At 46.2% G+C, this 16271-nt stretch overlaps 1 protein-coding gene across 3 annotated transcripts in view; it reads right to left on the minus strand.

Moving 5' to 3' along the window:
• Window positions 1-10343: 10343 nt before the first annotated feature.
• WDR7 (WD repeat domain 7) overlaps window positions 10344-16271 on the minus strand; it is a 345325-nt gene continuing 339397 nt past the window's right edge. For all 3 annotated transcript variants that reach the window (XM_032422579.1, XM_032422577.1, XM_032422578.1), the window contains one exon: window positions 10344-13144. In XM_032422579.1, coding sequence (XP_032278470.1) covers window positions 12941-13144 — 204 coding nt within the window. In that variant the 3' untranslated portion in view covers window positions 10344-12940. The remainder of the gene's footprint in view (window positions 13145-16271) is intronic.

The following is a 16271-nucleotide window of genomic DNA, read 5'->3' on the forward strand; positions in this document are numbered from 1 at the left end:
CCTCCCCTCCTGCCTGGAAATGTCCCTCAGACCTTTCTGTGTCCACTGAGTCGGTTCTGAGTCTCCCGATTAGACTCGCAGCCATCACCCACCTGGTCTTCCTGTCACAGTTCCCTCCTGTCTCTGATCTATTCGCCAGCCGGCCACCAGGATTAGCCAAGAACCAGGACTGTACCCTTCCTTAAAATCAGAGATCTCCCCAGAGCTCACAGGAAAAAGCTGAGCCCCTTGGCAGTGCCCGTGAGGATCTTCACGCTGGCCTCAGCTCACCGGCCTGCGGGCACCTCCTGCCACGTCGCCGGACAACGTGTGGTCTGCGTTCAAGCTTTGGCTGTGATTGGCGTAACCCGTGGGGGAAGTCAATTATATCACACGATGAGGGTCAGAGGTAGGCAACCGCGGGACTGGCTGCTCTAGAACCCCAGTGGGGTCTCAAAGACTCCAGTGTTCTCCAGCTTTCTGCTCCGCAGTCCCCAGTGGGTTGGCTTGGGCCTTCGGCGGGTTCCAGTGTGGGCCCAAGATGCCTGGTGTGGCCCCAAGTATCACAAACTCACCCAGCTATGTCCACAGATGGAAACTTCTACTTGAATATCTCTTTTCTATCCAGGAAGAAAACCTTTCCCAAGAGCAGCCCTCTCCCAAACCTCCCCCGCACGTCTCATTGTCCAGAACGGCAGTAAGGGCCTTCACTAACCACCACTAGGAATCAAACTAGCATTATTGGCTTAGTCTGATCCAGCTTCCATCCCCAAGGCTGATGAGAGATTCCAGCCCGAGCACACAGGCATGTGGTGTGATGAACAGGACCCGATGCAGTCCTATGACCAGGGAAGGACGGGGAGAATGGCCTTTGGGTAGGTGATTGGCCACATTTGCTGTTGCTTGAGAACACCATCCACTTTCATACCTTCTGCCTTCACTCATGATCTCCCTTTGCCCGAATGTTCTTCCACCATGGGCGACTCCGATTCCTCTCTCGAGGTCCAGCCATAAAGCCACCATTGGTGCAATGCGGCTGCGTTGGGAGACCCCCCACAAGCCTCCCCCCCCAGCCATGGCAGAGACATGGAGGAAACCTGCAGAGGTGGAGGGCAGGCTCCAGCTACTCGCCGGCCAGGGCCTCCAGCGCCAACCAGCAAGGAAACGGGGCCCTCAGTCCTACAACCAGGGGGAACGGAATTCTGTCGGCCACATGAGCTTGGAAGTAAGTGACTTCTTTCCTTAAGGGCTCAGATGAGAGCACAGTCCCAGCCAACACCCGGGAGAGGCCCGTGGCCGAGGTTGTGGGTAAGCCACGCCGGGCTCCTGGCCCACGGGAACTGTGCAATCCATGAACGAGTACTGTTGTACATCCTTAAGTCTGTGCTACTATCGTTGAACAATTTAGATAATACACCGTCTTCATTTTGCTCCCTGACCCAGGCCCAGCCCATTCTCCACATGGCAGCTGAGTGTTCTCTAGCTAAAGCATGTCACATGTCCCCACTGAAGACTTCTGAATGGCTGCTGAACCTTCTGAGAGCACCTCTGCCCCCGGCCTGTGTGCTCGGCAGGATCCAGACTCCCTGCTCTTGCAACCACCGCCCACAGAACCACTTCCCGTGTGTGCTACCTCCTTATCTACGTGTCCCCCTTCCCGGACGCCCCACAGACCCCTGGCTCCTGCTCTTCCTTAGGAGCCCTCCTGTTGACTTTGCCTCCCCACCCTGGGCTGTTTGGTGTCAGGCCTCTCCTTCCTTTCTTCATAGCTCCTTCTGGAGTTTGTGCTTGGCTTACCCTCTTGCCCCACGGCCCCCATCCGCCCCAGTAGAATGTGAGCCCTAGACGGGCAGATACCAGGATTGCTCCACTCGCCACTATAATCCCAAGACCTCGTTGGCTGCCTGACACATGGTAGATCTCCAGTATTCACCAAACGCATGAATGAGTATTGATTGTCAACCAAATCTCCCAGAATGTATATGTTCAAGCGAATGTTTATCTCAGTGGCTCACCAGTCTCACTACTCTGTAGTCAGAGGATATACTCCCAGGGTCAGATCTGGGTTTCCTTTCTCTTTTCCTTCCTCCTTTGAGCTCCCATTGTGTCACTGTATCCTGGGAACGAGGCTCTGGAGACAAGGGCTGGAAGAGGAAAGGAAAAGAAATGAAGTCAGGGACCAGAGGGGCTTGGGCAGCTGGGATCCAGGGGAGCACAGCCTGAAGCTCTCAGAGCAGACGGAGTCCCGGCCGGCAAGGGGAGGCCGCTCGGACCCCAGCGCCTGTGTGTGTGCACCCTGGAGGGCACTGGCTGAGCACAGTCAGTGAGAGCTGCTCTCAGTTAACTTACCCGAAGGGGCTGTGTGTGCACACGTGTGCACGCACGCAATATGTATAATGAGCTTCACAAATACACTGCATTAACTAGATAGCTTTTGAGAGGCGTAAGTGATGTGAGTGTCCGGGCTGTATTAATTTAGCGTTCTCTAGAAATGCCTGGAAAATAATAGGCATTCAATGAGTCATTGCGGAATAAATGAAGATTGAATTTTGAGGTCCTTGGTTTATTATTGAGGTCAGTATGAGAATGATGCATGTCTCTTCAGCTACTAAAAATCTGGCCTTCAAGATACCATCCATTGATGAGGAGGAAAGAGCACTTTGGATCTGAACCCTAGCTCCTCTTCTTACTAGCTGTGTGAGCCAGCCAGCTACGTAACCTATCCGTGGATCAGTTTCTAACCTACAGCAGAAAGACTAACTCCTAGAATTTTTGACGGGCTTAAATGAAATCATATATGTCAAATGCCTAATGTGGTCTCAATAAATGTGATTTCTCCCTTCAAATTCTTTTATTGAAACATCTAGGCAATACATTTCACTCCGAATCTAGGGGTAAGAAGTTGGTCTTTCCTTATGTCCCGTATGGGTCCTCCACGTATCAGATAAGTAGGATTATCTAATTCACCTCTGCTCTAGCTGTTAAGAAATTTAGCGCCAAGCTGAATGGTAAGTTGCAGTTGATCATTTGTTGATGCTTTCTGGAAGCCTCCTCTATCCCTGCCCCTGAAAGGTTTGGAAACAACAAGCAGAAAGCGAAGCATGAGGGGTTGGGAGAAAGCAGGTGATACAGAAGCAGATGTTCTAGAATTAACGGGACAGTTGAAGCCCATCTGGACCCTCCAAGAAGACTCCTTGACTCATGAGGAAAGAGACCTAAGATTTGTGATTCATGGAGTCAGGGTCTGGTACATGCTCTAGGGCCATGTTTGAGACGAATGGATGTGAGCATGGTGGTGTGATCTGGTTTGCTCTTAGAAAATTCTGATACATTCTAATATTTCCTGGAACGAGATCATCAGGGATAGGGAAGCCAAGGCTATGAAAACCCAGTATGTGACGAGAGAGAAGAGAATGGCCCGTTGTCCCATCAGGGAGTCCTCTTTGGTGAATGCTAGTCACATGGTGCAATTAAGTCTTGTACTTCTTCTGTCTAGATGGGAGTTCAAGTCACCCAGGAGGTGTGCCCTAAAAACTTGATTTTTTATTCCATTTTTCAAATCTGAAGTTTGTATAGTATGTTTTATATATGTCCAGGACTCTCAACTTGTGAGAAAATGCCTGTCCAGAGAAGACTATCCTAAGAAAGAAGAAACACCAGCAAGAGCAACCGGGAGAAAAGGTCACAGAGACGTGGCCCCGTGGAGGCAAGGAGAGAGAGCGGTGCACGGGGTGCCCGCAGCGAGAATGAAGACCCATTTCTGTAGGTCAGATTCTACTTTCCAAAGATACCCATGTCACGAGAAAAGAAACTCGTCCCCGAGTTATAACAGAATCACTCTGTGGAATGTACTACATTATGAAGCTCACACATTTTAGCTCAGCCATTTCATGGTAAAAGAGTCAACAATTCCTGTCCTTTAAAAATTTGGCACCGTGGCTGTGAATCCGAAGGGGGAAAACAATAGCTTTAGTGGCTTAAATGAATGAAAGCCCTTTTCTGTTCTGCCACATCTCCTTCTGTTCCTAAGAGTGGCCGGCCAGCCCTGTGATGGCTGTCTCGTTGTCTCCTGTCACTTGAGGGATTCTGGAAGAACAGAGAAGGTGGACTTCGGTGACAGAGTCTGGGACTCAACTACTAAATATGCCTCTTATTAGCTGTGTGATCTCGGTCATTTATCTTATGTGACCGGCAATTTTTTCATCTGGGAAAGGGAGGTAATAATTCATGGTTCTTAGGATTAGGAATTAAGCAGGATAATGAATGCGGCTAGGAGAGTGTCTGGTACAAAGGACGTACTCAGAAATACCGGCTCCCCTCCTTTTTAGAAGTAAGCACTTTGGTCTGGGTTGAAGAAAGGAAACACAGGAAAACAAGGGATGGAAAAGCGTATCTTCCTGCAACACCGAGGCAGGACGTGAAGGAGGAGACCTGGACTTCTCAGACTTCCGCCGTCAGACGGTAACAGGGGCATAGTTAGCATTGATTGGGTATTTACTTTGTGCCACACCCTGTTCGAAGTGCCCTACCTGTACTAACCCTTCTCTTTCAAGCCTGACAACAAGCCCAAGAGGTAGGTATGGCCATTATCCCCATTTTGCAAATGAGGGGCCGCGGGCCCACAGAGAGGTATTGAATTAACAGGTGGCAGAGCCAGAGTCGAACCGTGGGTGGGTTCATCTGCCGGGAAGGAGACCCTGAGACTGACATCAGAGAAGCGTTCTGGGGATCCGCGTGGGGCAGGAGGCTCCAGCGGCCAGAGGGCGAGGCTGGGCCGCGCTGTAGAGGCAACGGAGGTCTCGGCCGATTCCTGGGAGGCTGGAAGCTGGCCTGGCCCCCCGGAGATGGCCCAGCTGAGGCGAGGAGGCTGGAGTCTTTGCACCCCCTTGGCCGGTTATTGGATGCCGCTGCCTTTGGGAAGGAGGGTGTGGCCTTGAGGACAGCGGCTCGCTTGGGCCCTAGACACTTCCGGGAGAAGGAGATGCCACTGAGAGATGCCACCTGCCCACAGGCCAGACCCCAGGCTCCTGGCGTCCTCCGCAGTCACCCTTCGCCCCCTGGAGATGTTCTAGCTTTGATTAAATGCTGGGAGCAGCTCTTCTAGGATTCTGGTGGCGGGGGGGACTTATAAAAGAAGTACCAGTGGGGCAAAGCGCAGCCCGTGATGCTGCCGCTGACCTTGACACACCAGCCCCCTCCTCCGCTAGCCGTTCGAGCCCCCGGCCGGCAAGAACCTCAGGTCCCCATCCATGACTGGTACGAACTCCTCATAACCGTACCCTTTGGGTCGACAAGCGAGGCAAGGGGATTTTGACTTTTTACTGGGGCAGGTGCCTTCAGCCTCCTGTTACCCTTCCTTGATTCCTTCGGGTTGGATAGATTGAACCCTTGCTGGCTGCCAGAGGGATGACAGGTTTTATTAATCACTTCCAAAGAACCCCCCCCCCCCCGCCCCCGCCAAGGTCAGGCCCCTCTGGCTAGTGCGCCAACCTTGCTGCTCATTCTGGCAATTTCCCCCACCGGATCTCCAGACGTCAGGACCCTATCGCCGTGCACTGCTATCAGGGGCCCCTTCTCCTCGCAGCCCTGCGAACACCATGTCCTCTGGCCTCTCTTGCAAAGCGAGTTTTCGACCTGACAGACCGTATCTGTTCCTCCCCTCGGAGCTTTTCGGTTCTTTCCTCCACCACCTCCCACGGCAGTTCTGGCATTTCCTCTTCAGTTTCTCCAGGAGAAGCAGCAGATTAGTACCTTGTCCCTGCCCCTTGCCAGGCTGTTTCATCCTGGTTGGTAAACTCCTCCTTGTCTCAATTTATCTTCTCTCTCCGTTTGACGCAGCACCTCGGAATCCAGCCCCAGGATCCGCCCCGTTCCTGCAGGTACATGTTGGCGCCGTCCCACCAGCCCCTTCTGGGCATGGGTTGTTTTGCAAGGGAGAGGCCTCTGACCATCAAGCAAAGGAGAAATACTTGCTTTAAAGAGAGAGGGGTGGGCCACTTGGGCAGGTCTGGGGAGGGTTTCCCAGAATCTGGGGATTTGAAGTTGTTCAAGTGCCTCGACCCAGATAGCCCCATCCATCTCAATTAGGGCTCTGGCTTTGGGGTGCGACCTTTGGAGGCCAAGGCTTCAGCCTGCCCTGGAACTCCCTCACAAAACAAGTCTTGGGTCTGATCCTCGGCTTACGCCTGGCTGTAGGAGATGAGGCTCTTTAGATCCTGCCAAGGAGTCTCTCTGGCTTTCATGCTTCGCCTTTAATGGGTAATTAATCACATTCAGCTTTTCACTGTCTTTTTCTAGTGTGCCCGGCATAGCCATCCAAGTCCATTGTCTTTATAATTTCTATTTTCCCTTACCTCTCAGATGCCTGCCATGGCAACCACCACAGCCACTCCCATCGGTAAGCTGTTCCAATTCATCAGTGAGGGAAGTTCTGCAGTTGGATTCCACGATCCCCTCCCGCTGCCAACAGGATCCTCCTTGGTAATGGCTCAGTGAGTGACCTGGCTCCCAAATTCCGTGTTTGTTTTTCAAGATCCTGTTTTCCTGGACCACTCCTGGCCCCAGCTGTCCTGGGTTGGGTTCTGGGAGGCAGACGGTGAGATGGAGATCCGCATACGGGAAGAGTAGAAGAGTATGGAGCGGTGTTCTCCGCATCGACACGGGGAGGGAGGGAAGCGGACGTGCAGTGAGTTCGCTGAGGGCTTTGGCCCATCCCAAGGCGAGTGCTGGAGTTGGATGGCCCTTCAAAGTTGTTCTGAAGTGGAGCTAGGGGGCTGGACTTTGCAGCTCCTTCCGGGACCCATCATGAGATGTGGTCGCCCCCAGGAGGGGGGAGCACGACCTTGGAGGAAAGGGCTCCCTGGCTGTAGGCAATCTCCAGGGCTCTGCAGACAGCTATCAGATGCCAATACTTCCAGCGCCTGGAGAATAGATGCTTCAGCCCCGGGCCGGGAGCTGGAGCTGGGCAGGGGGCAGGGCTTGCGCACTCATGGCAGGCATCCGACACGCGATGCTCCCAGCAGACTAGAACATGGGAGAAGGAGCATGCATAACTTATTTTTAAAACAATTTTTTTTTTTTTTTTTTTTTTTTTTTTACAGAAAATGAGACCTAGGGAACTAGTAAAAGTCAGAGAAGTCTTTTCTTAGGGTTTTTACGGTCATCTTTATTTTTAGAGTTTTTGCCTGCTAGCTCTCAAATGTCCTTTGGCGGAGAAGTCCCGTTTTCTGTAGGTGCAGTAATCTTTAGCAGGGGTGCCCACCAGTGCCTGCCAGGCTGTAAGTTTGAAGTAATTTATATCTATTCAGATCACAGAACAATTTGGACTTCCATAAATTCCTGCCTTAAAACAGCCCTTCCATCCTCCCAATTAATTTGTATTTACTCCTCAAGGCTCAGCCCAAGTGCTTCCTCTCTAACATGATTCTACCCTAGAGCACGAATCACTTCCCATGTTCTCATCGCTCTCTGCCATCTCTGTTTTCGGCATTTATCCCATCAGCGTTGTGGCCCTTTGCTAGACGGGGAGCTCATCAGCAAGGAAACTAGAACATAGAACATATGCTTGGCATATACGAAGATTCACAAATCCTTGCGAACCGAATAAAAATGTTTCTTTGCAGTATCTTTCAATTATTCATACATTTGCACTAAAGCCTGAAGTGCCACTGGGTGGGTCAAGTTCTAGACCATACATTTCACATTGGGGTAGAGTGAAGGGCTAAGGCATTTTGATACCAGTCAAGACAAGAAGATGTTGGCAATAGAACCTACACATTCAATTTCCTGTGTTTTTGGGATCCCATGAAGTCTACTCTATGATACTTTGTCCAGAGGCTTGTTCAATCTTCATAGATGTGTATTTTGAAGATACTCATCATATAAGTCATCTAAAATCATCCCTGATGCTACTGTGAGTCCTAAATTTAATAGGAACTACTTTCTTTTTGAGGGATCAGTCCTAACTTCAATAGCTGTAATCAAGCGGCCCCATCCGCCGGCATGTATTTTGGTATTTCTCAGTGTCCCCAAGTTTTGGTGAGAGACTGTCACACACAGCAACGTACTGAAGAGCCTCATGAATACAGGGAGAACCACAGAGACTCCCCTTTGGGTAAATGTCCAGACCTCTTAGTGGAGTCTAGGTAGAGATAAAAACACAGAACAAAAATCCAACAGTGTTTTCCAAAGAACACAAATAATTTACAATCTTGTTTATCCACGATAAGGACTTCTAAACATCTACTAAAAATGATCAGCTCACATGCATTGAATACATACTTTGTGCCACTCCTAACAAGCATTTTATAGGCATCATCTCATGGATCTAACAAATGCAATACATATTTACTTGAAACCAACAGCAAATCGGGCAGGTGCTAGATTCTTGCCCTTCTCTGGGAGATCGCAGAATCCGAAGGGCTCTTGGCTTGCTGTGTCCTCCTTCTGAAACAAATACAATTTGAAATCTGTAGCCAGATCTATCTTCTTAGAATAGAGTGGAATTTTTTAATGAGAAAGAAAGCATACAAATTAAGGCTGTATTTTCACTACTATTTTAATACTCACATAATTAGCCTGTGTTTACAGCATGCCTGATGTGGCCCATCCATGAGAAAACAGGGTTAGATACTTAGAGTACTCAGCATTCCTTTGTCCTGAGCTTGGCTGGAAGGTATGGGCAACCATTTGACTTTGGTTTCTTATCTGTAGGAAAGAAAAGAATCTATATCCGTTTGACGGAAATATCTGTCCCCAGAATGAATGGATCTAATCTTGCTGGTGAGAGTGGAGTCAATTGCTTACCTTCTTCCTAGAGATGCATCAGCCTCTCATTCCGCAGGGCACTAATTAGAATACTTTTATGAGTAATTTGCTTAAAGGGACCTGGGAAACTAGAAACAATGCAAATTCAGCAGGTACATGACCTCTTTTCTCATGCAAATGAACGAAACAAATACGAAGGAGGGTCTAAGACTTACGAGAGCATCCTGGCAGAACCAACATGAATCAAAAACAAGATTCTGAGAGGTGAGCACAAAACGATGTAACTGCTCAAAAACCAGTTCACGTCTTAAAAAAAAATGTACAGAAACAAGAAGTCTAAACACTCTTTTAGGCATTCACTATTTATAGTGCTGCCTCTAGAAATGTAAGGTTTGATTAAAGAGGGACGATAACCTCCAAACACACATTGTGAGCTTGGTTCATTTAAACAATTACAAGCAAAACCTCTCTGCAGTCTTTTTTAGTTTGTAAACAGCAAAAAGAACTGAACATCTAATTTTTGAAATTCTCCTGGCTTTTCTTTTTGACCTTTGGTATTTGTATGTATTGACGATCTCTAAACCATTGTACAAAAACACCTTGAAGTGTCAAGCTTTAAAAATGAGTCTTCTTTTCTCTTTCTCCTGTGCAGCTTGGATTATCTTGGCCTTGTCAAAATACATTCTCTAGTTAGAGGTTGGAAATATTTCCCTCCTGGCTCCAAAGTATTGATTTTCTTCAACACTCAGCTCTGTCAGTCAGCTGAAGGGGTGAAAGGTGAAAGTTCACCCAGCACTGCTTGGCTTTACCTTCCTATTAATGTCATGCCCTTTCCACATTTGATCAGTTTATGTGATCACCAATCATATAGGACTGGTACTGCCCCTATTCTCTCTATAAGGACACACTGAAGTCACCAGGAGACATTAAAGCAATTCCCGGGACGGACACCAGGCATCTGAACAGGGCCAAAGATGTGGCAGTCAGTTCCTCTAATATTTATCTGTTTTCTGAAAGAAAACTACACTGTTACATGATGACTGGTTCAATTTAAGCTGTTCTATATTCTTATGTGAAAATTAAAGACGCACATACACAACTTACACATATAACCCTCTACGAGCAACGATGACCTATTTTGTTAGTCTTGCTTTTTCTGAAAACCAATTACACCCATTACCTCAGGGATTCAAATTCAACTCCAAACTGAGTCTTAAATGAAATGAGTTTAATGATCTCCGCCCAGCACCCCCAACTCCGGGGCCAACCCATGTCATGAAATCTGACAAGACAGAATTCGGTACAACGGAAGTCTATTTAGGAGCAACTTGGGGTGGAGATAAAGCACGATGCATGCAATTCCCTTGCCCAAACCACAGAGGGCGCTGTTGAGTTTCTGGTAGGAGTTGTTTCTCTCGCACTTTGGAAACGTCTTCCTGCCCTACTGTCCTTTGTGACAAGTTTGCCTTTCCCGAAGCTAGCTCTCCAGGGAAATGAATAGTTATACAGAAATAGAAGGCTTAATTTGGTACCAAAGAAGGCGGGAACAGGGCGGGCAGGGGGGAGAAAGCATATGGATTTCAACTGAAAATGTTTAAGAAGAGTGAACAATGTTTTTAATGAGGAAAACAATCTTCAGTACAATTCAGTTTTATTTAACACACATATGTACACAGGGACATTCAGCACATATAGAATCTATTCAGTGGAAATGTCTTGAGAGGCAGACATTTTAATTCACTCGCTGTGCACAGTGAGTTCAATCATTACATTTTCATACAGGTGTCATGTCATGTCATCTTTTGCTTGTAAATTACCAAGGAAGCCATATATGTCTCTACATTTACAAGGATAGGTCCAAATACAGTGCCAAGAAAATCAATAAAACACTAAAAGCATACACTGGGATGACAGTACAAAGTTTGCCTCAGTGCTGAGAAATCTAAGCTGTGATGAAGTCTGGGACTGTAGTTATCAAAACAGCCAAGGGGAGATTTGTGTTAACAAGAATGCAAATACTCTTTAGCAGTTAGAGACGTCTAACCATCAGGTATCATCCACCCAACTTTTAGAATAGTAATATTCTACTGGCCAATAATCAGACAGAATGTGGGACAGGCTGGCCTCTGCCCACTGCCCAGACGTTTTGTCCCCTGGGCCCCCAGGGCTTTGTCCGGACCCCCGGGGTGTGTTCCACTGTGTGTGTGGTGGTCTGCCTATTGTCTCACATCTTTGTTTTAAACAACTCTCTAAGGTATACTTTTGCTTCATCATTCCAAAACAACTTTGTAGTCTAGAATAAATTAATCCCTATTTAAGTTCATAAAGTAAACATGTGCTGGGTATCGAGAAGACTTGGGAGCCCACTGAAAAAACCAAGCGCATCTTTTGTTTACCTCAGGTTTTTCTACCTATAATCGAATACAACGGCATGTGCACCAAACAAATAAATCTACACTGGATAGTTCTTTGTTTCTTCCTTGGAAACTACATATATAATCTTTATAAATACAATGTACATGCATGTGGCATAAATTCACTTTTAAAAGAACACCCAAAGTCTAAAACCAAGAAACAGTACAGGTTTGTCATCAATGCAAATAACATACTTCACATCAATAGGAAAGAGACGTTCTAGTGGGTCTTAATTTCTTAACATGTTCTTTAAAAATCTGTTTCAGTAAAATGACAGATGGATTTCTTCCTGAACTGTGATCCTATTTTTTTGTATATTACATAAACTCTGACAATCTACGCTTTTCCAATTAAATGCTCCCATTATCATTTTGGTTCCTCTGGAAATTTCCTATCTTCTCTGAATTTAATAAATCATTTTCTGTTTTAGCATTTAATAAACCATTGTGTCTAGCCAACCAATCAACAACTAACCAAATGACCAAATGCCCAACTATGTACAGATCAAGATTTGTTAGGAGCAATTCATACAAAATATTATTTTATGGATTTTTTTTTTCCCCATCACTATGAGCAAGAACCAGCATAATTTGACATAAAGAGAAGAAAGTGACCTAGTTAAAGCTTACTTCGAAGTGTGATGGACACCCTCATTGCAATGTTTGCTCAAATAACTTGAGAGCCCTCACATTTTATATATTCTCCTGAATGCTTGTGCCATAGTTACTAATATTCTAGGACACTTGTGTAAAAGAAATGCTGTCTTCGTTTTCCTTTAATTGACCAGTTCGAAGGCTGAAGTGTAACTAACTACTCCATGATAGCTGACATAGGTCGTACATGTGGGAACTGCAGGTCTGGAAGGTTTCTGGAAGGAAGGGGTAAGGTCTTTCTTAAAAGGACCTGTAGCAACAGACATAAGAGTCTTCTTATTTAGTATATGCTATGCTTCCAAACTCAGTTCTTTATTATAAAAGTCCATTTAAGAGATTAGTTAGAGTGACTGGATAATTATATTAACTAGATCATAAATAGTGATGATTTTTTATTTTAAACTACTAAATAGACTATTAAGCAGGATATGAGCATTTTAGAAGGCTAGGTGTCTGGGAAACTCTATTTTCCATGAGGAGGAACAATTTTTTGGTGTATTTTCTCATTAATCTCCAATCTGTTAGGTATTAATAAAGAAGTAGTGGCTAAACCCTAGGAAATTGGAGTGAGCAGTTTCCTAGCAGTCATGGGGGGAAAAAACCAACCATGTAAACACGGAATCGTTTTGGTAAACAAGAATATATTTTAGGCGATCCAAAGGAAAATAACTTCGCTAATTAGGACTGCCACATTACCTCAAAACCCAACGTCAAAACCACCAGGTTTAAGCGGCAGCTCAGAGGTGAGGTTGCTGACCTGGGCTGGGAAGGCAATCACAGTGTTTACGAACTGGAGGCTTCTGGTGCACCAAGCGACAGGAGGGCTCCTGGGGCCCACAGACATCCCCCACCCCCAGCCCCGGCGGGGAAAAATGACCTAGTGCCGACAGAAGGGCCCCATCCTGCAGAGTGGTGTGTGCATGCCTCTGAATCACAGGTGACACAAGTGGGCATCTGCCCCCGAGAGCCATGCAGGAGTGACCCGGCCTCGGCCGTGCCCCCGGGGGGGCACTGGTGCGGGCAGGCACTGAGGAATGATCCGATCCGTGTGAGGAAGGACAGGGGACTCTCAGCTGGGAGAACAGACGGACGGAACTCAGAGGCGGCCAGGGCAGCAGGCACCAGCGTTAGACCATGAAGCGGTGCTCCTTCCCGTCGTGGGCCATGAGGATGACGTTGCGGTTGGAAGTCCAGATGAGCCGGGCCAGTCGGAGGGCACTGTGGGAGCCGGGCGAGGCGGGCTGCACGGGGGGCACCTGGTAGGTCTTAATGCAGCGCAGCTGAGGTGCTGAGTTCAGCATGCCGATGCTCCCCAGCAGCGAGGTGTTCATCTGGGGGGACACAGGGACATGAGAGCACACGTGTCACTTAAGGAACCCTCTCCTGGTCACTCTCTCTGCCACAGCGCTGACTGGCATTCAGCTGAGCGTCTGTCCTTAGCCCCGACAGTGCGCCTCTCAGTGTGTCTGAAACCGCTCTGGTGCTGTTACAGTAAGTGCATAAATCCAGGGAAATCTGACTTCGTGGGTAGAACTGACAGCAGGAGCGGCCATCAATCTTTAAGAAGGGGGCTAAATTATGGATGTTAACAGAACAGCTCAGTCAGACAATCTTTGGCAATTGTGGGTACTTCACACAGCAGACCTTTCTGTTCCTTCCCATCAGGACTCCCTGCACCCCCTGAGGGACGAGTCAACCAACACACTTTGGGGACTTCCAGGTCATTCAAGGAAACAAAGCAAACTGGGATCCATCCCCGGATCCAAGCGCAAGCCGTGACCCTGTCCCCCATGCGCATGTACCCACACCTTCCCTCCTCACCCCCTTTGTACAGAACTCAGTCTCTGGAAAGCTCCCGTTCATTCTGAGGGGAAACCCGGAGTCAACTGCATCTCAACACCGTATCTGTGGCTCGCTTTTTGCCGCCACGCTGAAGGGAGGACACTTTAACACTTTAATGGCAATATGTTTTTATCAGTTGATTTCTGCTTTCTGGTGGCTTTTCAGGATTTGATTTGAATTTTAAGTTCTCTTAATCCATTCACAGTAGTGGAAAAGAACACGGAAATTATGGCTCATGAACAACTATGCGTTCGGTCCAAGTGCTAAATACTGAAAGGCAGTTACCCCAGTGAACTGTTACCTGAGCAACGGGGTCTGAAGAAGCCTGTGGATTCTAAATATTACTTAATAGTTTCTCAGTATACATTTTTTTGTGCTATTGCAAATCACATGGAAAGCATACTGAAAATCAGAAAAGAGGTCTCAGAAATAGTATTTTTCTTTGCATTAATTTTCATTTCCAGTTCTTCTCTTCAGTATAACCCCCGTCTAAATGCATACAATTCTAGGGTCTTGTATAAAGCATGCAGATTATGGTTCAATGTATACAAATGGTTGACACATGAAACCTTGGCAAATTCTGGGACACGTACGCTGGGTTATTGCTGATACCATGCTCTGCATTTGGATCAGTGCAAACTATAAGCCATTCTTTTCTCTGGCCCTTCTCGGCAGCACGATGGTGTCAGAGGGCGTAAATCATGGCATCTCTAGCAGGATGCGTGCAGGCTCCACTGACATTTTCACAATTTAAATCATCTTGAGTAATAACCCTTTTAAGATGACTAATGTTACTGATATTCCTGCATTAATAATAGTGCCGAACACAACACAGAGGTGAAAAAAAATCACTAGTGTACGAGGTCACATTTTAAAACCAAATGTATGGTTATCATTAACTCTTTCTGTTAAAGTTAACATTTAAAACTAGACAGTACTTTACTGTCTGTCATCCTCCAAAAACTTCTTTCCTTCCTTCTTTCCCCCCACCTTTTCCAAAAACTCCATAAAAAACAAAAATCAATGTCTTGTTGCTTTCTGAAGGTTCCCAAATAGTTTAAATATAAATAATGGTGGTGAGCTTGATTTGATAGTCCTCACTTGTACAAAAAAGTAACAGTACATAATAATTTAGTCCTCTAACAGAACAGATCCAAATGATCCAGAAAATTGGTGGTTAACATTAACTGGCATCAACAGGCATACTGTGCTTTAATAAAAAAAAAAAAATCTCATTTCTCAGTTGATAAACAACTACAAACTATTTTTCATTCTTTATGGATTTTCTATGAAAATATGTATGAAGCCTGAGTTCTGCTGGTGACTCTAAATGCTAAGGGTATCTAACATGCTCGGCCACTTCCTTATTTTTAATTCTTTCCTGCAAAATTTAGCCGCATACCAGAAACGTGTTGAGGGCCAAAGGGCGACAGGGAGAGGGTACCTTATTGGAATGCTACAGCTGGAAAAACTTCAACAAGAAGTCCATCAAGTCCATCATCCTTATGAGCTGAGCCAGCCCATGACTGACTCATATATCACTTGATAAACTGATTGATAAATGCCTTCGGAAGGGTCACACAGGCTTCCTGCCTCAGAACGGGGCTACGTGAAGTTCTTTGTGGGATGGCACTGTTACACATGCATACGGCTGGGATGAGGAAGACCCTCAGGTTAACGAGAATGTGCTGATCCTCAGACCATGCTCTCCCTGTGACCTCTTCAGAGTGGAGATAATCTGAAGTAGTAAGGGTGAGTATTTCTTTTTCCAAAAAGCTCAGCCAAACAACGCTCACTGCAACAACGAATCATGCTGTTATTCGATATTAATGTTTTCTTGACCAGTGACCATCTTACAAACTACACGAAAGGGCAATCTGAGCCTCGAATGAATCAAAACTACCCGGAGTTAAGAGTATTTGGTAACCTTCAAGTTTTTCTTGATTACAAAGATACTAAATACTCATTGTGGAACATTTGAATAATAAAGAGAAGTATAAAAGAGAAAGCAAAAGTCCCCGAAATATTACTTCCCAAAGACAATCACTAACATTTTGGCAAACTTCTTTCCAGACCTACAATTATGTGTACATATAAGGAGAAGCGGGTTTCAGGAATTTTATGTAAAACAGGCTCATATTAGAAGGCAGTTAGTTTCACAATCTGCCTCTTTCATTCAAAAAAATGTTGAGAACCACCTTTTCATGTTAATGGCCACAGATTTACAGTATCCTTTTTAAAGGCTGAAGAGGATTCTATTTTACGGTGGAATGCATCACCATAAGCGAAACCAATATCCATCTAATTTACTTTGGGCATTTCTGAGAGAGGATACTCACTAGTTGGAGGGTAGTGGTGAAATTTAGGTGAGGGAATCACAGTTGTACTTGATTTCGTTACTCAACTCCCCTCGTTCAAGGTTACAAACGGAGACCCTGATGTGAAATATTCAACTTATAGGAATATGTTGTCAGAGGATCAAAGGGTTTGGAAGATTGCCTGATGACATCATTCCATAGCTGAGTTTGTAAATAACTAGAGGGCAACTTTGGTTTTTCCCTTCCCTTTAAAAATAATGCTTCACAAAACCAGTTCTGTGAAGATTATTTTCTGAAC

Source organism: Phoca vitulina, unplaced genomic scaffold, assembly GCF_004348235.1.
Source record: "Phoca vitulina isolate PV1807 unplaced genomic scaffold, GSC_HSeal_1.0 scaffold27, whole genome shotgun sequence".
NCBI lineage: Eukaryota > Metazoa > Chordata > Mammalia > Carnivora > Phocidae > Phoca > Phoca vitulina.